The sequence below is a fragment of the Dermacentor andersoni genome, chromosome 11, assembly GCF_023375885.2.
Source record: "Dermacentor andersoni chromosome 11, qqDerAnde1_hic_scaffold, whole genome shotgun sequence".
Taxonomy (NCBI): Eukaryota; Metazoa; Arthropoda; class Arachnida; order Ixodida; family Ixodidae; genus Dermacentor; species Dermacentor andersoni.
The window spans coordinates 53,921,557-53,946,855 of NC_092824.1; the positions used below are offsets into that span (position 1 = coordinate 53,921,557).

General features: G+C 46.8%; 1 protein-coding gene across 1 annotated transcript; it reads right to left on the bottom strand.

Annotated features, from left to right (window-relative positions):
• Positions 1-279: 279 nt before the first annotated feature.
• Positions 280-24,207, bottom strand: LOC126517985 (hippocampus abundant transcript 1 protein). Its single transcript, XM_050167827.3, has 10 exons — positions 23,549-24,207; positions 21,961-22,056; positions 17,850-17,912; positions 15,744-16,208; positions 14,688-14,801; positions 11,149-11,220; positions 9,551-9,663; positions 9,325-9,422; positions 8,329-8,492; positions 280-3,336 (listed from the first exon to the last, which is right to left on the bottom strand). The coding sequence occupies exons 1-10, from the start codon at positions 23,642-23,644 to the stop codon at positions 3,067-3,069; spliced, it is 1,551 nt and encodes a 516-aa protein (XP_050023784.1). The 5' UTR covers positions 23,645-24,207; the 3' UTR covers positions 280-3,066.
• Positions 24,208-25,299: the final 1,092 nt, after the last annotated feature.

Genomic DNA, 25,299 nt, shown 5'->3' on the forward strand with positions numbered 1-25,299 from the left:
GTAGTGGGTTTGAGTGACTTATCTCTATCTGAATTAATTTTGCCTGAATTAATGTAGCCTTCATAAACACCAAAGGTCATGGGTTCGACTGCCACCGATTGGCGAAGGTTCGTAGCCTTTTGTAACTTTCATGTCATCAATGCATTTTCACTTAAGGTCAACCGACTAAAGAGACATATAATGCTTTTGCCTTAATGAACAAATAAATACACTTTTTTACAATCACAGTATGTCTCTTACATTTCTTGAAACAGCAACTTCACCATGACAGTGGTGCAATCCACTGGCAAATTATTCTTTTATTAGAGTCCTGTACATTCGGTGCATACAGCCATGCTATAATCTTTAATGGCCAAGGTGACAAGTGCCTACCTGACAGATCAGAAGAAGAAACATGGAAGCCAGCAGACCAGTACAGCGTGCACAATTCAAAGGGCACCAAAGCACTGCAGCATTCAAACCTAAACTGTGTTTTTCATGTCTTTGGTTTCACTTCCAATCGCCGATGCCACACAGCTCGCAAGGCAGGCGTGCTCGTAGCAGACGCAATACAAAACACGCAGCTGGTTGCCGTTGCGACACAAGCTGCTGTACAGTGAAAAACAAGAAAACAAAATGCCCCTGAGCCTTGAAACAACAGTAAAGTTTTGCAGCATTGGCATTGTTCAAGTCCACAGAAATGGCAGTAGCCAGCCTTGAAAAAGAGAAAAAAAAAAACTGGGCTCCTTCAGCACCCCACTTTCGAAAACGGAGCGTACGGTGGGTGGTTTGTGTGAAGACAACGCATGGCGTCGCCAAATCCTCGGCACACTGTAGTCGCCGCCACTTCGACAAATTTCACAGGTGGACGGGGTCTGAGAGCCCGTCACACCTGTACTGTAAGGTCGAGAGCAATGTTTTATACGAACAAGTCCAGCGTGGCAACTAGCACGTCGCGCGGCACACTTTCTCTTGCGCAGACAACGGTTTGACCACCGAAAGCACAGGCAGTGGCTTCGCCAAACTTTGTACAGGTGGTACCAACGGAAAGTTACAAATATGGTGAGAGACAGCGGGACGAAACTTCGTGCTCGGGTATTCCCGGCCACACTCTCTGCACTAACTGGCCGCAGACAAGTGTGCGTCACTGGGAACAAGTGCCACCCTTCTAAGTGCAACACGGCACAACGTAGGCATGAGGCAAAATTGAGGACGAGTGTGACAACTGCATGATAGAGATAAAGAGAGAAAAAGAAAGAAAGAAGAAAAGACTGCAAGCGTCAGTTGCAGAAGGCAATGACGACACGAAAACACTTTGCCACAGTCTCATGATGCACCCCTCTATCTTGACTAGCAAATGTAGTTGCCACACAACAGAGTTGGTTTAGCTGGGCAGCAATGCCACCTGACAAAAAAAAAAAAAAAAGCTAAAGATGGGCATACATTTCAATAACAACATTAACTGACACCAGTTGAGACACCCGAAATGTGCCTCTTGCCAGTGTGCAACATAAAAGGCTGATTTTCTTCCCACTCACACTTCTGGTAAAGGTTAAGGACCGCCCAAAAGGAAACCGACACCGTTTACATTATCCGGGGACAAGATAGCATGTAACTCAAAACTGCAAAGTGTAGAATGCCACAGGAAAACTCTTTGCACATTGCATAATTAACACGACAGACAACAAAAAGGACGAAGGAACGAATATTTTATAACATCTGCAGCAGAAAAAAAAGTGGAGAGAAGATAGCAATACTGTTTGCGTTCCCAACAAACATCACACCCTCCACTGATATCGTAACCTCGCTAAACATCCAACAAACACAATCCACAAATGTCCTTCACAGTTTTGAAGTTTGTAACAGTTTGTTCTTCTGCACAATGATACCCACTTGGATAGAAATGAAAAAATAGAACTGGAAAGAATAGAAAGCATGTGACAGCTAGCTTTCTTTATTCTTGCTAGAACAGCTGAAAATATGAGCTGACAATGGTGAGGTTAAAACAAGGAAGACAGATGTCGAAAATGATATTGTCAATAGAAATTTCTAGCAGTACTCCATCGACACAAGGTCAGCTAAGGTGTCTGGCGACGCTCCTTCAGTTCAGAAAATCAGTAACATGGTTGGGTTTTAATCAGCGTCCCAAAATGCAACATCTTATATAAGTGCCGCAGCTCCCCTCCTCACTGGAGGCGATGCGCAGAGGTCAGAATTGTGGCACCAGGGCTGGGCAGTGGACAAGCCTACTACACACCGCTACAGACACACACAACCACTCTTGCACAAAAGCATGGTTGTGTCACCAAGGCAATCTTCCAAAATAACGCGCTCGCCGCCAATATCAATGGCCAGTTCAGTGGGGGCTAAGTGCCCGGCAGAGTTGCACACTTTCCGTGGTCGTGACGCTGCTGACGCGACGACGAACAGGAGGCTGCTCAGCTAACATTCCCAAGGTCTCGGAAATGGTCGAACACCGCAATAACAAAGCAACAACCGTATCATTTGTAGCGCACTGTCTTGCACGGTATTTCAATGCTTCACAGTGCCGGGGACAGCATGAGGCAAGGCAATAAAGCCTGTCAGTCACGCCAGCCATGGCATAAAGACAAGTGATAGTCACGATGGTGTAGTAGCGGTGCGATGAGGATTTTTTTCGCTTACGACTGCACACAGTCTTGCCGTTCAACCCAGCTGTATCATACATGGTCAAAGGACCAACGACCTTGCGGTCTCCATCATTGCTATGGGCACAGTGCCACCCGTCGTGTGATGGGACGGGACTTCCGCACCGGAGGTAAACAGAACACCGCAGCAGCAACAGTCAGAACAGCTGTGGCGCTTGCCACAACAGTGCCTTGCTCAGACATTCCAGAAAACGAACAACTGTGGGCGACGGGTGCGCAAGCAACACGAGTGCAACTCTGACAGTGCAAGCGTGACGAAACAGTGGTCCCAAACCAAGCTGGTGACCGTCACAACCACCGAGCCTGCAGCCCTTGCCGGTCGCAGTTCGGCGACATCATTTGGCCCCTGCAGCGGTGACACAGAACGCGACGCTTTCGAGCAGCGGCATGAGCAGGCCGACTATAACGGGTCCGTGTCGTGCATCAGCGGCAACGTTCCGCAGTCACCCCCGCGCTTGTGAACAACGTCGTGGTGGAAGAGCTCCAAGCCCCCCACACGGACAGACTGATGTGTTGCCCGCGAGCTACCCACGCTTCGTGACGAGCCACTGGCAGTTGAAGCGGACATTGACGTGGCGACTGGTCCCGAGTTGTCGGGGATGAATGCCGCCACCAGCAACGCCAGCATTACCAGCAGGGCACCGAAAACAAAAGGTGGTCCAGGAACAAACTGCGAGGAAAGGAAGAAAAGTACAACAGCCGGTTAGGGCCAAGAATTCTCAGCAAGATACATGCTATAGTGTTCAATATGAGCTGCGACGCACAAGCCGCGGCTGCAGTGATGCTCTTGAGAAAAACATGGAGGGGGTTTCGCCATTCCAGCAAGGTTCCAGATCCCACACTTTCTGTCATCAGCTTTCTTTGTGGAGCAATAATGCAATGGCCCTCTAAGCAGCGCGAATGTTCTGCACTTAGCGCAGCGTGCTTCATAACAGTGCATCGCTACCGTAACTCCGCAACCACAGCTCAGACCACTTATAATGCAACGTTTTATAGCACAGGACCGGACATAACATGTTTTTTTCTGACTCCTGTTTATTTTCCCATAAAACTCAATGTATGTGCGTAGCGCTTATAGTGAAGCCACACGAGACACAATACGGGTTTATAATGTGGCTGCTGGAAAATCTCGGAGAAGAGGCAGCCAGCGTGCTTCTCCACAAGGTGCGCCGGCTGAGGGGTGGTGCACAGGAGGAGGAGGTCATGTGCAGCAAGCAAACGGACAAAGAAAGGAGGAAAAAAAATATGCGTCGCCAGCATGCTGGTTCAGCAGGTGTGCATGGTTGCCTAGGTGACAGAGAAGCCCGATACTCCCGCCGCTTGTCAGCAGTGCCCGGTCCGCACCGAACACTTGCACATTGTCACTCTTGAAATGGTAGGCTGCACGAGTTCAAAGCCACACTTCTCGAGGCGACATTCTTATGTCACCCACCAGCGGGCAGCCAGCGCACAGCAGCTTCATGCTCCTTGCTGTCGCAGCGCGCTGGCTGCCCGCTGCTAGGGGACGTAAGCACAACGTTGCCTCGAGGGGCATGACTGTGCGCTCACAGTAAGCAGCCCCCCACTTTCGGCTTCACGCACTCTCTGATAGCCGAAATTCGTCGTGCCGCAGTTCCACGGGTAATCGCGTTTTTCCAGATCCAGAAGTTGATGTGGCTTGTACGGAGAGCTCGCTTCGATTCCTGAATTACAATGAGCTCACTGAGAGTAATAGTTTCAAAGTTGATGAATGTATTTTTGTTAATTAGCGACTAATTACCCGGTATCACCTGTCACTCTGTGGTCACCACCACAGATGGCGTGTCTCCGAAAGAACCGTACTTCTAATTTAATACGGCTACTTTTAAATACAGTTAAACCTGGATGTAACGAACCTATATGTAACGAATTCCTGGATTTAACGAAGTTTTTGAATTCCCCAACGCTGCCCCCATTGAAGCCCATGTATTTTCGACCTTGATGTAACGAACGCGTTGCGGCGGTTAGCCTTGATGTAACGAACTCCCAAAGCTGATCAGTCATTACTTTTAGCACTTTTAAGGAAAATTCGGCCGAAGAAATGCTCTAGATTATTGAATATTAATGCTGTAAGGAGCCAGCAGCTACGCGCACGCCAGGGATTGCCGCGACCGAGCAAAGTTAGCGATGATGATGATGATGGCGGCAACTAGCGCCGCTCCGTGCCTAACGTAGCAGTCTTTTCAGGCTTTGCTTGTCTAGCGTGGCACCAGGTGGCATTGGTATCGGCAGCTGATTTTTCTTGCAGAATTATTTTGTTTCGTATGGATTTGAGGACAAGCATTCTTATTTTGTGATTTTCATTTGTTTCAACGGCTTATACACACTTATGTGTAAGAATTCACTTGAAAAGCAACGCTGATAGCCGGTTCTTTCATTGCCAAGGCGCCGGAAGGGAGAGGGGGAGGGACGATGACGAACGATATCCGTCACTTTTTTTTCTTTCTCTATGGGTGCGTTGCATTCGCCATCTTGAGTGTTGTCCTGCGTTCTGCACGTGTGCGTGTGTCAACTGTGCTCTGGTACTGGTTTGTCCGACTTGTTTTGGAGGTGCTAGGCCTGCCTGTCGGCGTGTAGTCGTGCGTCTCCGCTTCTAACTGCGTCGTCGGTTGGTCGTGATGAGTTCTACTGCCAGAAAACGAAAAGTTCTGTCTTTTGAAGACAAACTCGCAATTTTAAATGCAGTCTCCGCGGGCGAGAAGAAGAAGGACGTTGCCACCCGTTTCAGCATTCCAGCGAGCACACTATCAACGATTTTGAGTGCGGAACACAGCATCAGAAACGCAGTGGAGTCGGGAACAAGCTCGAAGAAAAAAAGACTGAAGCTGTCCACATACACTGATGTGGACAAGGCAGTGTTCACGTGGTTTTTGGACACGCGAGCCAGAAATGTACCCATAAGCGGCGCGATCTTGCAACAGAAGGCAAAGGATTTTGCGTGTATCTTGGGTCATGACGATTTCAAGGCAAGCAACGGGTGGCTGCAGGGATTTAAGAGCTGGCACGGTGTCGTCGGAAGAGTAATCAGCGGCGAATCTGCCTCCGCAGACAGCGATGCTGCTGCTTCGTGGGTGGCTGACAAGCTGCCTGGAATCCTGAGTCGCTTCGAGGCGGCTGATATCTACAATGCCGACGAGACAGCTCTATTTTATCAAATGCTTCCGGGCCGCACGCTAGCGTTAAAAGGCGATGACTGCCGCGGTGGAAAGCAGAGCAAGCTCCGCATAACGATTCTGCTGTGTGCCAACCTCGACGGCACAGACAAGCGAGTCCCGCTAGTTGTCGGCAAAAGTGCCCGTCCCAGGTGTTTTAAGGGAACGAAGCGTATGCCCGTGAAGTATGTGGCGAATTCCAAAGCGTGGATGACTCGGCCAATATTTTCTGAGTGGTTAAAGGAATTTAACCAGGACGTCAAGCGGCAAGGCCGTCAAGTTTGCCTACTGCTGGACAGTTGCTCGGCGCACCACGTCGAGGGCCTGCAGCTGTCGAACATCGAACTGCATTACTTCCCGGCCAACTGCACGTCCCTAATACAACCCCTGGACAAAGGGGTCATTAACAGTTTTAAATGCTGTTACCGGCGCCGACTAATCCTGAAAATACTTCTCGACATCCGTCTGGAACGGGAGATGAAGATCGACATTTATCAAGCAGTCGAGATGCTTGCTGCCTCCTGGCAAGAGGTCAGGGCAGAAGTTATCGCGAATTGCTTTTTAAAGGCCGGAATAGCCAAAAACGCACGGGCTGGTGCCGACGAGGAGGAGGAAGACCTTTCTACTCCGTCCAATGTGGCCGAAGCGTGGAACGAGCTATGTACTAACGGTGGTGTACCCGACGACGTTGAACTGACTGACTTTTTGTTTGCCGACAACGCCGCCGTGACTACAGAAGAAATGTCTGATGCAGCAGTAGCTGAAAGCGTGCAAAATCCGGATGGCGGTGATGATGGTGCTTGTGAGGCAGATCCGTGTGACGTGCCTACTGCAAAGGAGGTGATGAACGCAATGGACGTTATGTGCCGTTTCGTCGGCTCGCTCGACGATGAAGGAGCTCTACACGATTTAGCCTCTTTGGAGCGGCGTGTTGTGCCTACACTCGTGCCGAAGAAGCAAGCGGAAATTACGCAGTTTTTTAGTGTAAAATAAATGATTGAAGGGTGAGTTCACCTTCACGGATATATTGAGCTATTTGGTTTCGTTTCTGCATCATTCGTACGAGCCTTCACGCGAAACCTGCATGTAACGAAAACCTGCATGTAACGAAAAATTGCGAGCTTTTGTCAACTTCGTTATATCCAGGTTTAACTGTATTGCTTAATGTCCTTGTACCCGGTAGTGCGGTACCGCTTATAGTGTGGAAGTTGGAAACTTCGGCGACTTGCATTATAAGCAGTCTATGCTGCATTCTCTCTCTCTCTTTTTTGTGATGGACAGGTAGCTCCTCTGCTTGGGTTCTTTACCATGCTTCCAGACCTACACGCACAAGCTTTTTTGTGTTCTGAAACCCAATCAGAATGCAGCAGCTGTGGCCAAATAGTTAACCTGCGACCTCATCGTCAGAACACCATAGCCACTCAGCCACTGCTGCGGGTGGTAGTCACAAGAGTGGCAAGGAGGAACCCCCTCTTCAAATGAGAGGGGGCGCTATCTTTATGTGCCGTGTCAGCTCCCGGTGCCACACGTAGTAAATACAGGGAAATCCCGATAATTCAATATCTACCAATTCAAAGTGACGGATAATTCAAACTGCTGTGTTGGTCCCAGCTAAGTCCTACGTATATATGAATCGAGAAAAACTCCCACGAATTTTAACTCCCAAAGCCACGCAACGGTTATTTCGAACAAGATCACTCCTTCCCACGCACCGCTTTTCAGACAAGCACGAGCCAAAGGCAAAGTTTCAATGGGTCGCTAGCTGCCGTAATTTTGCGCGCCGCAAAAACGACGAGGAAAGACACACGGGAAGCCAAGACCGAACCAGAGCAAGCCCACTCGCCTTCGCACCCCTCCTCCTAGCGCTCGCCTGATCACACTACGCTGCACTTGCCTATGCCCCCCTCCTAAGGCATGCTAGATCATGTCACCTCCAACATCGGCAATGCAGGAGTATGACACATGTCAAGCCACCATCCTTCTCTGCTCACCCTCGCACGTTTTCCCTCACACCTACAGCTAACACCACACGAGGCGCTAGCTATCTCATCGCACTTAGACTTCATACAGAACCTAGGCTTCCTCTGTCTTCCCGTCACATGTCGGGCACTGGTGGAGGAAAGATAAAGCTTTTTCAATGCAAGCCCAGTGACAGTTCAGGTTTTGCGTGCTGTACCGCACAAATGATCGGGCGTTATACTAAAAAAAGCTCTCGTTATTTCAAACTCCCACTTTATTCTAATGAATTACCGGTCCTCTTCGAGCTCGAATTAACCAGATTACACTGTACAAAATTTGGCTGAAATGCTCACAGCCGCATGCTCCATCCGTGAAGCGTGTGTTGCTCGCCAAGCTCTACGCTTGTGTTTCAGGCCACCCCCTTCCCATTTGGAGAGCTAGAACAAAGAACGCATGTCCCCCTACGTTGATGCTAAGCCAAAGTAACCAGTGTTCTTTAAGGTCTTGCCGTCTTCCACAGGAATGCCACTCACCCTGAGTTCATTGGGCACCGCAGATCCATTGGAGAGGGTCGGGGCGGTCATGGGCGGCGCCTCGTTCAGATCCACGTGGAAGAGGTAGAAGATGAAGCCAAACATGGCAGGCCCGAGGCCGTTGCAGAGGCCGCGCATGCCCGTGATCATGCCTTGCACCAGGCCTGCACGCAAGCAGCACAACATCAGTGGTGAAGGCCATAAGCAGAAGCGACGACGTTTCTTGGACAGGCGCAAGCCAGGGCCACAGCCTATTACCGGTCAATCACTTACGGAGGCACTACAATCACTTTTGCAATATTTTGCGTGAATCAGCGCCAGATGCGTCAGCACATATGGGCAACAGCGTTGTGTCGGCGCAGTGATAGGAACGATGGTCCTTGCAGACGGGAATGTGTGTGGTGCTCGGTCACAGAAAATCTCAATAAAGTGATAGCATCCCTGAAAGCGACTGACAGATGACAATGGCTGACGGTGACCACCAGACGCTCGTGCGGTGGCGAAGAGGTTACGATCTGCTATGCCTTTTGCGTAATATGGACATCATATAACGCGAAATGAAAATATGAGACTTTATGCTACGTCGAATTAAGATTCTATGCTTAGCATTTTAAACGCTATTTTTTGGTCACAAATGCGAGCAGTTAGAGAAGCCTCACTTGCTTCCGTAGTGTTGCCTGACATGTATGAAATGGAGCATAGGATATAACACAAGTGTTTTTGAGTCAAATGTGACTTCTGTTATAACCAGACTTGCACATGTTAGAGAGAAAAAGTAACCAATTGCGATTACTTTCAAAAATGTAATTGATCACAGTTACCACTTACTGCCATACAAAAGTAACTGAACAATTAGCAAAAAGTAATTGATTAACACTTTCCTGTCCGTGCCTATTCCCACCAATAGCCTGCTATCTATGGTTGCAATTTTGTATTTTGCCGCTTTTCGAGTGTCCAAATACGTAAATGTCGGCTGGGCCGAGACAGATCACGCACCCTGCTTGTCCGCCTCCGCATGCGTTGACACAAAGGAACTGATGGCCGGATAAGAGATGCTTGCCACTGCAGCAAGCCCGCCCGCCGACCACATCATCCTGGGACGAGAGAAGCACAACGGCGGGGGCCGTCAGGCAACATACCACCGAACTCGCACGGACGGTGGCACCAGATTTCCCTTCCGAGGCAACATCGCAAGAAATGAGCCAGGGTTTGCCGTACTCACCAGCGCTGCGAGCCGAATCCGTACCACACAAGCTGCAGCATCTCGAAGAGCAGCCCCACCATGATGGTGTGCTTGCTGCCCACTGTCTTCATCAGCAGTGTCAGCACCATTGTCTGCACACAGGGAAACAACAAGTCCATGCAAAAACGCCTCGCAGAGGCACCTTGCACGGGCACACTACTTTCTGGACACCACAATCAATCACCCCCCCACCACCCCCCACCTTTCACATTCCAGGCAACTTTTTTAAAATTTATTTAAACCATTATGGCTCATTGAAAGTTCTTGAAACTTGCTCAATTCACTCTTTGACTCCTTCAGAATACCATTTACTAGTCCATCTTTACCAATAATGAATTAACCAGGCCCCTCCTTCGAAATCCATGACAAACTAGTCACGGAATTTCAAGGCGGTGTTGGCAACCATCTATTCTGTTTTTGTGTCTTTTTTGGCCTACCAAGCCTCTTCTCCCAGTAAGAGTGGCTCCTCTGTTAGGCTGTGGCTAAACGTACATGTGACGTCTTCCATCACTTCACAGATATGTTTAGACAGATCTGGCACTGTTTTTATAGAACTACATCCTATGTTTGCCATTGGTTTTGCCATGTTTCGCTTTAAGATATGTCGGGCATAAGCACGTTGCAAATAGGCACTTCCCTCATGGCAGCGCTCATTCTGGGTGTGTTGCAGTGCGGCATGTCTGTCTCGGCGCAGCTCGCACATGTCGGCGTGTTCATCATCGCTGTAACACCTGCCGCATCATCTTCTTCCGTGGCGTTGATGCGCGCTTTCACAGCAAGAAAAACGCATTCCCATTTGGTGCCCCTCGACGCGGTACGATGACAATGCGTGATTGTCGCAAATAAAGCAATGATGCAATTTGAGCCCTGCTACCGATCCATTCAGCTGATTGGTGGAAGTCCCTTCATGTTGCAGCATTTCGCAACGCATCAAGAGTACCGCACTTCCTCGAAAATAGGTCAAACACGAATGTAGGTCCACCCCTACACATATTGGACTCGCCGAGAGATAAAGAAATATAGTAATAATTCGAATACAGGTTCATACTTATCTTTTTACAAAAATGAGAAAATTCACATGACCACTCTAATTTACTGTAAGCTTGGCTACTAAATCTCACCAGTTGATGCCGCAAGCTGCATCCTCATCGGAACTGCCAATAGAGTCATTGCTTATTGGATGCGTCACAGGCGTTTTCGGCACTCGAAACGACGTCATTCTCGGTGCCGTCGAGTACATTGGATATGCAGCATTTCTTGAAGGCAGTCTGGATAATCTCCAGACTGGCTATACGCTGGTGGCGTGATGGAGTAACTGCGTTAGCTCGCTACTTTTACTGGCTCTGTTCACGAATATAGGTCAAAGGTTCTTTCGTCACATATATAGGTTGGTAGCTCATTTTGGGCAACATTTTCAAAGGGGAAAAAGAAAGGTCGACCTAAATTCGAATAAAAACTGCAGTTAAAGATTGAGGCATTAGGGGTCAAAGATGCCATTATGCATTTAGGTGAGTTAAATAGACTGTAGATTATTTCGAAGAAGATGTTGGTCAAGAACAATGGCGCTGGAAACCCACCTGTGCAATGACTGAGAGGAGGCCCACAACGGCGATGAACAGTGCAACTTCCTCTGCCGAGAATCCCATCACCTGTTGATGAGCAGAGGAAAAGGTCATTTTTGCAAACAGAAAACAGGCAAGCACTCTTGGCACACAGAAATCAAAGGTCTAACCACACATTACAAGCTGCATTGTCAACTATTAAGACAATAAATGGCGGTCAATCTGGAGCAATTGCCTGAAATCATCGACTGTGTGCTTGGACTTAACACATACGGTGGTATGTGCCTCGGTTCACTAACTTGATTCTTGACATGACTCTGGTCGCAAACCCAATTGTTTGTGAACCAAAGCAGTTTCCCCACAAAGAAGAACGTGTAGCAAATCCTCTCTATAAGAAAGTTGAGCTGGGAGTGGAAATAACTTTGCTATATCTGTTACTTTGTTGTAACCATTGTCAGTCCTCACAGCCGATATACCCCATGACGACAGTGGGTAGTGGTGGCGTTGTGGCGAATTACCACTGAGTAAGCCGAAGCCAGTGCAAAAGCTCTAACACAATGCGAAGGAACCCAAATGAAAGCTTTCTGCCATGTCTTTGTTGGGAAGAAAACTACTTTCTCAAATGAAGCTATCAACACTAATCCACCTTTGCCATTGTTGTGTGGCCACAAGCGCTACAACAGGTCTTAACGTTTCGTGTAAGCCTTTAACTTCTTAGAACGCTGGTCGATTATACATGACAATATAGAAACATTTCTTTACACTGGCATCCAGCTAAAGCCTTGCAAAAGTAAAAGGTAAGGGACTTGCAGAGCTCCACCAGAACATTTGCAAAATATAGAAAACTGAGCGGCCGTGGAGAACATAAGAGCAGAGGCCGTATTTCGTAACGGTTAATTTCATTTTCGATTTCTTCCGTTCGTTGTGGCAAGTGCCCAATTCTGGTGATTATAATGGCACGGCTTTGTCCGAGCGAACAACAAAGGCTGAGCAGAATGGAAAACGAAATACACCGTTGTCAAATATGACTGCCAAAAGACAATAATAGCATGGGCGCCCCATCAAAAGGTATTGTGGGCCAAAATAGAGAAGGTGCAACGCCAGGCAGCGCGCTTTATTTGTTCGAAATATAGAAGGACAGACTCAGTTGCGGCGATGTTAAAGTCTTGCGTTCTTGAATTATTGGAAGATAGGTGCAAGAAGCAGAGAGTAAAAACGTTATTTCAAATAATTCACGGCGAACAAAAAATTAATAAAGATTTGTATTTAAAACCTCCAGGCAGACTGAGCTCCCGCTTAAATCATAGTGAAGCTATTCAACCGTACTTGTCCCGAACCAATGCCTTTCGTTGTTCGTTCTTCCCAGAGTCAATAGAGCTGTGGAACAAGCTGCCTGCAGAAATTGTTCGCAGTTCTGATACTGCATTGTTTACAAATGCAATCAAGGTTCTTTACTAAAACTGTACCACGTGGATATTGTAAAGTGTTTTTCTTTCCTTTTTTCTCTTTTTCCTTTTTTTCTATTTGTGTGCGTGCGGCAGCTGGTTGAACATTTGAATACATGTTTTATAGTCTGTATATCGTATCTTGTATTGTATCCGTAGGACACTGTAGTGCATGTGCATATTTCTTTTGTATCTGGCTGTCTTGTACGAACGTATATGTAACATCCCTCCCTGTTATGACCCTCAACTGAGGGTTGACAGTATTTCTAAATAAAAAAATAAATCCCCTTGACTGTGTATGTGACCAATTTATAGCGGCTGTGGTTATACCGGTGTCACATGGGCACAATCAGGATTGAGTTTATTAATTTTGATTGGCTAACTTGTGCAAGCTGCAGAAGGGAGCCAATCACTATTGAGAAATTCTATCCCAGTTGGGCTCAATCGCATTCGAAAGTGCCCCGTGTAATTGGGGTACTAGAGAGGTTAAGACAGGGCAACACGTATCAAAGCATCCTCCATGTACTGCGAACTATGCCGCAAGCCACGACCACACGCTCTGCTGTTCATGTCTGACCTTCGACCAAGATGCAGCAGGTTGAGTTCGGGTATGACTACTCTGACATTCTCAAATTCCTAAACTTTTCCAGGTTTTCCCAGAATTTCTTTATTGAAAACTCCCTGGCAAGTCTATGCTAGAGGCGGTTCAGGTGCAAGGATAAAATGGTGGTTCACAGCATGCCAGGTTACTATGTCAGCCCATAATTTTTTTACAACTTCTACCAGTAAGCAGGTAAATCAGGTGGAATGCACTATGAGATTATATCGAATCATGTGTTTTCCGATTATTCCAACTACCTGGTAACGCTTGCACTTGCAAAAACAAAAAGAAGAGTGAGGTCACTATTACAGGATTGCGTAGGTTAAGTTAAAAACTTCGTTTCCTTCTCGCATACCGCTAGCTTTGGAATTTCCACTGTTTAACCACACGAGGGTTCCCGTTGCCGTCCTTGACTTTGGGACCGTCGTCTGTATACTCTTTGTAATGGACTTACTGTTCCTTGATTGAAACAGTGGGCAACAACTTACCTCGTTCAATGCAAGTAGGGTGAACATTGCCCATTTTCTAAAATTAATTTTTCAGAAATGAAAAATTCCCTGGAAATTCCAGGCTTTTCCCTAACGGTAGATGCCCCACGTATGCATAAAGCACACGCGAGTGCAAGAGTCGGCGGGAGTTGGTAGAACGCAGGTGTGGTCGCTGACTCATTGCCAGGTGGCTAACAGCACGCAGCAGTTTCAAACTGCTATTTCAGACAGGCTGCTAGCACTATTTTTGTTTATTTCTTCTTTTCAGACCTGCCAACCTCAAAACTTAAACTGGTCGTAGCCAAAAAGTACTAAGATCTAATGACATGTACTGAATATCATTCGGTTACTCAAGAAGTTGCCTGCTTATTTAACATTCGCCGGCTTCGTTCTGTGGAGACGTTGCCGACAGACACTCTGTTCTAACAGCTGCAGCTACAATGGTCTGCTACAGATGCTCATGTAGAAAGGGAAAAATTGCCATCGACCCCCATAGGAGCACTCAGCTTTATAGGCTACAAACAGCTGCAAACAGTGATTGTCCATAAATAAGAACAATGTGAAGTACATTCATGAAATAATCACTTAACATCTGCCAAAATTTCTGTTGTCGTTATACATTGGTTTTATACGCACATTGGTGTTACTGCTGCATGTACGTGCGTACGATCGACGGGCCCGAACAATCAATCTATATAAAATCGTTCAGTGACTCTACTTTTATTCCTTCAGTAGTAGTGTTACCCCAGATTGGTGAAGGAATAATTGTGAAGTTATTGGGGTCTGTACATCAATTGTACACAGGCTCTAAAAATTGGGCACTGTACGATAAATTCCAAAAGTTGGCAGGTATGAAACCCGAGTGTATAAAAATGGGAAGGTTCATTTTTGGGACAATTGCGCAGCCAGATTTCGGCCAAAATGGCACGAACTGATCGGGAAACGTTCCAACACTGAACCGCGTAGGCGAGAACAAGCGCCACACACAAATGAATGGCAAGTAAATGCCAGGACACTGACCAGGCGCAGGTAGACGAAAAAACAGGAGTACTGGCCAGCCTCGGGCAGGTACGACAGGAACACGGTGACGCAGAGCATCAGGATCATCGGGTCCTTGCCTACCTTGCGCAGTGCCTGCGTGGCAACACAATACGAGGGTAGCGGGCTCGCATCTTTAAGGACGGATGGAAAGTTACATTGAAAAGCTTCAACAACAAGTGGACTTGTTTGCATTGCTTACAAAAGAAGTGCAAGAAACGATTGGCAAGCAAACGGCCACAGAAGTGCTAACACCATAGCATCTGCTCGATTTACTAACTGCACCATCTATTAGAGGACACTTTAGCTGCGGGCCGACACCAATTTCCCTATTCAAATAAATGCGAAATGCAGAAGTGCTCTTGTTAGACTATCACTAAGATGATATGAAGGAAAATGGTTGCACTTATGAGGGAAAGAATTTCACCGACTGTTGGAAGCACAATTCTGATTTAGGGATCCTTTTTAAACATACTGCTGAAAATTGATAAAGCTTAAAATATTGTAGCATGAGGCTTGCACATCCATGATACTGCATAAAAAAAAAAATAAAGTAATGCAGTTTTGTAATCTGCATAGGTTCAAACATTTGAAGCAGACAAATGTGATACATTACGTTTTCACATTTTTCATTAAATTGTTTTAATAGTCACAAGGGTTTTGCAAAAACTCTACTCACAAACTAGTCGTACATTCAGGCTGTCCAGAAAAATCCGTTTTCTCAACATGCTCCATCCTTTCATGTTTTACCCGTTTGGCAGCAAAAATTACCTTACTAAAGTAACATCAAAGCCTAACAACTGATTTGCGCATCCCCCCCCCCCCCCCCAATTTCATAAAGATTTGGCAATCCCAACAAGAAACAGTTGGCACTTCCGTCCCAAGCACCAACTATACTAGAATCCGGCTATGATGAAATTTTGGAAAACATAAAAACAGCTAGATTGAGACACTGTAGCGCTTAGGGTGCATGAAAAAAAAAAGAAACAAGCCTCTGGGCACAGCTGGGCCATATCGTTACCACAGGCATTTGCTCACCGAGAAGGGGTCAGCCTGTTCCCAAGAGATGGGCGAGCTCCACGAACCCACAGGTCGGAGCTTCTCCGGCAGGCTCTCGGGCACCGCGACCAGGATGAAGAGCACGTCCAGCAGCGCGATGGCCGACGCCAGGGCAGCCACCAGGGCGTCAGAATACTGCCGCGCCAGGTAGGCGCCCAGCGCGGGGCTCGTCACCAGACTGGCGGCGAACGTGGCCGAGACGAGACCGTAGGCCGCACTGCGGTCCTGCTCGTCCGTCACGTCTGCCACGTAGGCGAACACCACCGAGAAGGTGACCGCAAACACGCCCGACATGGAGATCATGGCAAAGTACCACCAGGTGTTGATGCGCATCAGCGGGATGGGCGCACACGTGAAGAACACCGTGACCAGCAGGAAGAACTTGCGGCCCCAGACGTCCGACAGGGCGCCCACCAGGGGAGCGCTTAGGAACGACAGGAAGCCCTGGAAATGGAAGGCGTGGTGCCGGACCGGTCAGAGGGACACTACAGAGAAATGCTAAACTGGTTTAGACCGAAGTGCTGTCACTGGGTGTCACAAACCGGCCAAGGTGTTAGGACAGGCACGCATGCTCTTAAGGATTCCCGTCATCTTGCCTAGCTCGCAGTTTTGCCAGTGCAGTGCCGTGTCTTGTTAATATTTTCGACATTAATTTCTCATAAGGGCCGTGTCCGAGTTATCTCGTTCAGGTATTTGTACACACTCCACGTCGTGCCTCAGTTAAGTTGTGCAACAATTTCGGCTCACTCCCTGCCTTTTTTTCTAATTAATATGCCATCATGAAGTCCCGTGTACTGGTCATGACATCCGTACACAACTCGGTCATCGTGAAATGTCATGACAGCTTTTATTTGTACAGAAAGGTTCATGAGGTAGTGTTGCTTGGATGGCGCATGTCTCTCAAATTCTGGCATGGCTCATAAGCGTGCAAAAAGTACATGCGGTTCTTGAGTGTTGCCTAAATTCCAAGAACTCCACTTTAACTGTTATTTGCAGGACACCGTTCATTAAAAGAAAAGAAAAAAGAAACATTCGACATATTTCTGATATACTATAACCTAATTAAAATCATTATAATAATTTTTGTTTTACTATGTATCATGATCAAGAAATTTTGTGAAGTTTTCAGAGAAGTGCGAGCAACAAATACAATTTAAATTTAATTTAGGTCAGCTAACATGCTACTTCAACATAAGTTGAACTTGAATCATCTTGGAAACAATCTACTGGCATGTGACAGGAAGAAGCACCAGGAACAACACCCGGCGCTCAAAAGGTTAAGAGATCTTGGCGAGGCCTCCATGGTGCCAAACAATGGGGCCCACAGCTTACTTCCGCAGCATAAAATAACACACACAAAACAAAAATAACAGAAAGAGAATAACCTGACAATTTCACATGTGCACCAACTTGTCTCCCTTTTAGTTGCCCAAAACCAGGCCTGTATATTCACGGAGCTTCCAACTGCCCACCACATCATGAGAAGCCAACAAACATAGACACCAAGGACAACATAGGGGAAATTACTTGTACTTACTGATTGAATGCAAAGAAATGATAAATTAATGGCAAGGAAAGTGGATGGAAAAAACAACTTGCCGCAGGTGGGCAACGATCCCACGTCTTCGCATTATGCATGCAATGCTCTAGCCAATTGAGCTACCGCAGCCCCGTTTCCCCATCCAGTTTCTTGGGTATTTATGTGTTGCTACTAGAACTAACCTTGGGAGTGTTAGCCAGTGCCACCATTTACAACGGATGTGGAACATCCTTTCTGCCACAGGCATCATGTGTACGTGATCTATTTGGGTGAAGGCAACTGGTAAATAAACACGCACATGATACTTGAAGGCATCAATGTTGCCGGATTCAAGACCCTCGTTACGTAACTGCCCACCAGCCATTCATGATAGCAATAAGATCGAGAATGAGAAAAGTGCCACGGCAATGGTCAGTTGTACACAATGCCTATGCAAGAGAAGTTCGTAATTTCAAGCTCAGCTTCGCTTTTAAAGCCAGAATCAAGCTTTAAGAGAGACATGGAGAGAGAGAGTGGGGGGGGGAGGGGCTTGTGCAAGAACTCACCTTGATTCCCATAATGAGGCCATTCATAAGGAAGGTGTGATTTGGGAATGTTTCATTTAAGACCTGGAAAAGAAAGAAAAATAAATGAAATGGGAATAATTTTGATTTCAAAAGTATTCTACAAGTGATGCTGTCAGCATTTCAGTTTATCACAACACAGTTTTTCACAGAAAGAGGACGAGGCGTGTGGGGGGAGGGGTGAATACAGCTGTGTGTAACAAATATTTTGTTGCGATAGCAATTATATGGACATTCTAAGTGAATTTTTGTTGACGGTGTTGCCGTGGGGCAATGCATATATTTAGCTATATGTAGGCTATATACTTATCCATGCCATATATGCAGGCTATATTGCTATATTATTCAATCACTAACGTTGTTCATACCCAGTCTTAGATTCTTGACCAAGTTATTCATCAGAATTTCGAGAATGGCAGCCCACAAACAAATGCCACGAAACATAACATTCACAAGCGCGCCTTTTGTCATAAATCTCCTCAGAGTTAAATATTAAATGTGCAAAAAAATATGAGTGCTCAAACATGAAAGTGATGTCATTTTACTGGTGTAGATCTTTACGGGCAGTGTAGTAGTGCCTGTGCAATCTCACTACAGGTGCTACACGATGCATTCAAGCTTTCAAGGGTGCCAGAAATTTTGGCACCCCCACATATGTCACGTCCACATTAATCGGACCTGCGTATGGTTGGAACACCATCTGAGAAAGCCAAGTGCAACGTTAAACCCTCCTACCGCAGGTCAGTGCTTCGACCTTCGAGCGAAACTGCCAATTTTTTTAGTACACGCAAAAACTACAAATTTTTCTGTCGCATAATAATATTTGGGGGAATCGGCATCTTCACATTTTTCACACAGTGATTGCACATGATGCGTAATTAATAAATCACTGATTTACTTACAAGGCAAACGAACACTAGGTGGCAAGAAAAAATAACTCTACTGAAGGCCCACATTCAATCATTGTGAGCAATCTGCGACATCTGTGACACTGCTGCCTTAAACAAGTTGTCACTCGTGCCAAGAACGCTGACGCTGAGCAGAAACAAAAACAAGAAGTTCAGCAGATCCCACGCAGTAGAGAAATTAATGTTGTGTAAAACATTTGGCAGGCAGCTGGTGATCTAGCCTTTGGGGACACATACTAAAGTGTTACCAGAGGGCACAAAGTATGTGTGCAAGGTGAGTAAATGTGCGTACGGTGAGAGCATGCGTGTGCTGACAACGGCAATCACACGACAACCGATGCATTGTACTTGGGCAAGGAGACATTACATCCCGCTCTGTTGCTACTAGTACCTGGTGGGCTGGCAATGAAGGTAATGACTGGGTAAGCTGGGACAACCCCAAAGTCAGTGCAATGCACAAAGTACCCCAAATGATAGCTGCCACAGGGAAGAGTGGCGCACACTCGCTTTTACGCACATATTGTTGCAGTGTGATGTGCCGCGCCTGTCAACCATCTCAAAGCATTGGCCCGCATTAGGGAAGGTGTTTCAACGTTGCTATTCGGTGACACCATTCGCACGCCTGTGGTTTGATGGTTAGAGCAACAGGCTATTGCACTACGGGACCGCGGTTCAAACTGCACTGTCGAAGCAATAACTGTGAATTTCTTCTCTAAGGTAACTGTTAATTTGGAGATGCCCCTAAAGAGGCAAGGCAGGAGTCTACCTACCGCAAGAGTGTCTGGAAAGAATCAAAAACTGCATTAAGAGCAACAAATGCGCCAAAGTTCTGGTGCACAGTGGGTGCTACCGCATCTGGTGCTTTCCTGGTGGCTGTGAGCACAAAAGTGGCCCGGTTCCACAGCTGCACGCATTGGTCGATGGCACCTGAAAGCAACTAATTGTATTCAGAGTTACAACAGAGTCTCTCTCTCCCTTTCGTTCACACAGGGAGCCTGTACGGCCCACTAGAGGGACCCTACAGAGGGATTTCAAAGGAACACTATAGAGAAGGCCACTCTTACTGTGAAGGAAGCCTTGGTACGACACGGAGCTTGCAGAAACGAACAATGGGTGGCCGCGCAACTCTTAAGGTCTTGCACGACTTAGCCATGGCATCGAGGATTTTGACGAGATATGAGAGAGGTTTAGCGTGTCCAGAATTCTTGTAAATGCAAGCAGATTGCCGAGCTGGTAGAGGTGAAAGAGTGAGTGGCCAGAGCGGCTGGATAGTGGGCGCCGAGCTCCACCACACAAACCCACAGCTAGTACTGCAGTAATCCGGTGCATTCTGCTCCACTGCTAGAGTAAATTTTTGGCAGTGGTGCAATCGTGAACACGTTGCATTTCTAAATGCTTCAAGGTGGGAGCAGAACTTACATCTTCCGTATTATGCATGCGATGCTCTATCATTAAGCTATGGTGATGGCTATCCTTTAGTCCACTGTCTTGGTTTTATGTACATGTGTACAAAGTTAGCCCTGGGTGTGTTAGCCAGCGCCACTCAAAACCACGGCAGCCGACATGGAATATCCTTTCAACCGCAGCTGTCATGTACGTGACATTAGGAGCAGGCAACTGGACATACATATATTACCTATACATATACCGTATACATTCGCTGCCATGAAGTCTGCCAAAAACGATGCCCTCATTAAGCATAATGCGACCAATAAGGATTCAGGGGGCCAGCCACATTTTGACATCTCTGTTGAACCTGTGAAGTCACACTGACGTACTGACACTGCAATTTGGGAACAAAATTCATGAAAGCGACTTCGGTTTTCATTTTCCACCAGCAATACATTTCTCCGGCCAATCCAAGTTGAAGTAACATTTGCATTGACCACTTAACCAGTGTACGATTTTTTTTTTTACTTTAAACAATCTTTTTAAAAATCATACGGAGCATATTGCGAAATTCAGTTTGTAGAAGTGGATTACCTGAAGAAGCAGACCAATATATACTTGCATGACAAATTGCAACATATGGGCGGCTAATTAAATAGATTCACTTTTCAAGCAAAGGTTTAAAGAATTGCATGGAGTATATTGCACATCTCAATCTGTGCAGGTGTATTAGCTGGAGACGTATACATTGCTTGTGCAACAAATTGCAATGTTCAGGTAGCTAATTAAAAAACATTCACTGATGACTTTTCTTGAGCTTTCACTTTGGAACACATGTTGCAATGCAAAATTGAATACGAGCAGTAGCAATTCTTCCAAAATTTTATTTTCATTTATTTCACAATAAGAGCTTGATCACAAGAAGAGAAAATAAAGGCCAAACTTTCATATTTTTTTAATTTTTGCACCGAAACCCAAACACCGTTGTGTCATTGTGACTTCACAGATTTCAAGGTATTATCTCATATTTGGGCAATGTTCCAAGTTCATTCTTGGGCTTCTTTATGATATAATGCAGTCTCTTTCTACAGATAAACAATTAACAAAGGAAGAGTAGGCATTGTCAAAATCCATGACATCATAGTGAACTGGTGCGGAAATTTCTAAGGCGGCAGTGCCACCCGTCTTTAGTTTTTCTGCCTTTTCTTGTTCAGCAATCCTCCTTTCACAGCAAGAGTGGCGTTTCTGGCATTTTAGAAGTGTACTTAATACAGCTCAAGTTATTTTTCTTCTCAGTGTTCCTTTAATGGACAGGCATCATGCGAGAACAGAAGGAAATTAGCACTGTTTGCCCCCAGAGTTGTGCCTGTTCAGGCTAGTGATGTTCTCTGCCCACTTAGCAAAATCGCTGCTGTGCAACTTTTTCTCACGAGAGGAGCTCACGTGAACTACAACTCACCTTTGACTGCGCTAACAAGCTAGCAATAGACACAAGGACAGCAACGAGTGCAAGTCTGCTTCTGAATTCTACTGTATGCGGTAGCAAGCTTCATCGAATAAAATTCAGTACTTCTCATGGAGCTGTTTGAAACAGTTTTATAAATGCGCAGAGTGTGGCTAGCAGACCATGGAAAAGCAGTTTGGTGACTGATACAACTGAATGCGGAGCTTGGAGGGCAACAAAGAGGCATCTTGTGGCTGGGGAGGCCTCAAAAACACTCTTAATCCTCTGGTAGCTCCCAGATGCTGAAACACAGAGGTCTCGAGCCAATCGTGGTATTACGGGTGCAACTCACCGTGATCATGGGTGTGGTCAGGAGGCCCCAGGCAAAGAACTCGAGGAAGATGACCACTACTGCATGGTAGACACTTGGCTCGCCAAACCCCGACGTCTGCACAGGACACAGGTGCAAAGCTTTCAATCAGGAAAGGATAACTGTGGTACGCCCGCACCTTGCTGAGGCAAACACTGTCAGCTTGTACAGATCCGTTTGTGCTAGCCCAGTGCACAAACACGTTGCTTCACAAGGGTTTTCTGTCTAGCATGTTTTATTATTTAAAAAAAAAAGGCATGATTAAACATTTCTAAAAGGTCCCGATAAGTGCATTTAACTAATCGCAGAAAAGCTTGCGGTTAGTAATTGAAACCACGGTACCTAAGAGATCATTCCAAAGTGTTATGGCTCTTGGCAAAACCAGAGTTCAAAACATTTATTGTACCACATATATGTTTGATGTTGAGGTAATTATGAAGAGGGATGTATGTAATAGTTTTTCAAGCACCAATGGGGCTGGAATATATATGGATGTATTTGTGCATGAGACAGAAGAGCAACCAACCAAAGAATACTGCCCAGAAGCACAAAGAAAATGTGCAGAGAACAGCGGCATACAACGTAGACAAACATTACCCAAATATATGCCAGCAACATTTCTCTATTAATATAGTTCTACTCGCAGCATACAGTCAAGTAGACTGCATGAATAGGCATTTAACGTTTAGCCATTTTATCCGGTGTGTTGACTCAAAACACTTCCGCATGATGGATAGAATCTAGACAGCAGTGCAGGCATGTGGTTCTGCAATGCAATATTTTTTTCAGGCTGAATGAAGCACGCGATCTGTTATGAGCTCTTGGGCAACATGTGACATGACCTAAATAGTTGTTCGCTGGCCGGATCGCAAATGCATCAAAGAGTGCCTCGTCTTTTTCACCAACTGCCAGCTGCGACGTTAAGCGTCAGCAGACAGCTCTGCGATCAAAGCCCACCTGCGTCCTTATTATTATTATTATTTTTTGTTTCTTTCCATCTTCCATCAGTGCTGCTGTAAACGCTAGGCTAACATCTGCTACGAAAAGGCAAGACCTTTAACTGCGACTTCTAGGAAGTATCTCCTCCATGACGCATGAAGCAAAGTCCCGGGATTGTACCCTGGAAAACAGAAACCTTAAAAGCGCGGGCACACTAATTGAACGCGAAGTTGGCGAACGTTTAGGGCTACACGAATCGGACCTCTAAGAGCACACTAGTCGATTCAGTTCCCGACTGTAACAATTTCGATCAAACCTACTCAACGAACATCGAGCGTTGCTACACGACATTCTCAAGCCCACTTCACACGGACGACTCCATCGCAATCGTAGCTTGGTCAGGCTCACGCGGATGGAATTCAACGAGAAAGGAAACTGCCCGAGCGACAGGGGGCATAAGAAACTAATGGGAGTGGTGTCGCCTCCAGATACGTCGACTAAACCGCTGACGACGCGTTGGCCGATCAGCTCGCAGAGCAAGACTGATGAAAACGCGACATTCCGAAACGGAAACAAAACGACCGTTCGTTATCACAGCGGCGGTAAACGATAAGACATGCGCCAGACTTACGATGAAGCCATCCTTCATGATGGACTTGCGACTTCGGATGATCATGGTCGCAACTTTTCGGGACACTTTGGCAGGCATGACGAGCGCTCGGTTCATGGGGAACTCCGTCGGGAGATTCACCGGGCCCCGAAGAGCCGCGGAGCGCACTTTGAAAAAGAATTAACGGCAAGCCACTGGCTGTCCTTGTCGCTATGACGCGGAGACGAGACGACGCGCACGGGCGCCGCAAACAGCTCTTCTTTGCCGTTGGCTGCGTGGTGCTGGCGTTAGGGGGTTCCCTTCGGTTCAGAGCACTAGGCCTAAAACGCTCCGTTCGAGTCGGCAGTTTCGGCGATCTTCCCGTCGGTCCGATGACGAAGACATGGCTCGTTGCTGTGGTCAAGGAGTCCGCAAGTTCACACACTGCCGATTGCCGCACTTTTCGAGCGAACACACAAGCCCCATTGAATGCAATTCTAACATGTTCCCGATGATATCCGAGTTCTCTTTTTCTTTTTTTTTTGGTAGAGGGGCGCCTGGAGAAAGTGGTCACCTGTTGAGGTGGTGAACGAGAGGACCGACCGCGACGACGATGTTTCCGACTCCAACAGCAACGAATGGTCTCATAGAGGCGCTGCTAACGTGTCTCGAAACCGAGCTTCTACAAGCGGACGCTTCATCGTGTTTGGCGCTCAAATAGCACTAATTGGTGGTTTCGGTTTCACTTTCTCATAAATTATTGTTTTGAAAGTCATTATAGTCAGTATTTTCGAGCGTAACAGCTTCGCTCGTGAAATACGTGTTGCTTTATTGCGCACTCATTGACGTTTTACTGTGATATCAATTACAGGGACGCTCGAGGCACATTCGCTCGTGCTGTCACGGCATTGACGCACATTCTGCTCCGCGGGCGGAGGATTACAAGATGATCAGGACGCGAGTGGGGAGCAGTGCGTTTGGCCATGGTTTGGCTGCAAAAACAAGGAAACCAAGTGGTCGCCCTGGCAAGCTCCGCTATTGCCTCCTATGCGATGGCTCCCGCTCAATCATCGCTGCAGCGGAGCCATAGTAGCGTTCTGCCTCCCACTACTATAAGCACTATAGCGTTCTCGCTTCAAGCTACGGTCTCATTTTGTCCATCAGAGAGCTAGCCTACACAAGAGCGCTACCACAGAGTTTCAGACAATAATTAATATCGTAGCAAACTGTATGAGTGCGACCACCACCGTGAGCGCGACGGACTATTCAGCTTAAAATTGCATTCCGCAGTTTAATTCAGACCACCAGGTCGAGCATCATCACGGACTAATCGTACTGTTTCGTAATCGTAATGTTTTGCCTCGTGTACCACGGGTTGATGTGTTTAAAGGGGCCCTGAACCACCCCTCGGGCTTGGTGAAATAACATAGTCCGCGGGTAGCATACGCTGCTGTGAATAACCACGTCAAGTTCTGCTGCCGCACGCGGGGCGTGGAACTCGCAAGCCCAGTCGCGAAGTCACCTTTCTCTCAAACGGTCTCTTTTCAACAAAAGCCTGCGCCTCATTCTCTTCCGTACGCGTTATTCTGCAATGAAGCGGATTCCCATACGCGGCTGCTATTGGTCGCTGCCGTCTGCTACATAGCGTAGATACCGCGGCCGCCGTGAGTCCACTGGCTAAGCACACTGTAGCTCACTGAGGACTAAGCCGTTTAGGCTTACGTTTAGCGCGTCGTAGGCACAAAAATCGGAAGTCGCGGCGTCTACGTTAAAGGGACACTAAAGGCAAGCAT

Bases quoted from the DNA above. Each gene is read 5' to 3' on its own strand.
- LOC126517985 (XM_050167827.3), bottom strand. From the start codon at position 23,644: ATGAACCGAGCGCTCGTCATGCCTGCCAAAGTGTCCCGAAAAGTTGCG. The intron at 22,057-23,548 runs GTAAGTCTGGCG...TGTCCTGTGCAG, and splicing joins TCATGAAGGATGGCTTCATC to ACGTCGGGGTTTGGCGAGCC. The intron at 16,209-17,849 runs GTGAGTTCTTGC...TTCCATTTCCAG, and splicing joins GCCTCATTATGGGAATCAAG to GGCTTCCTGTCGTTCCTAAG.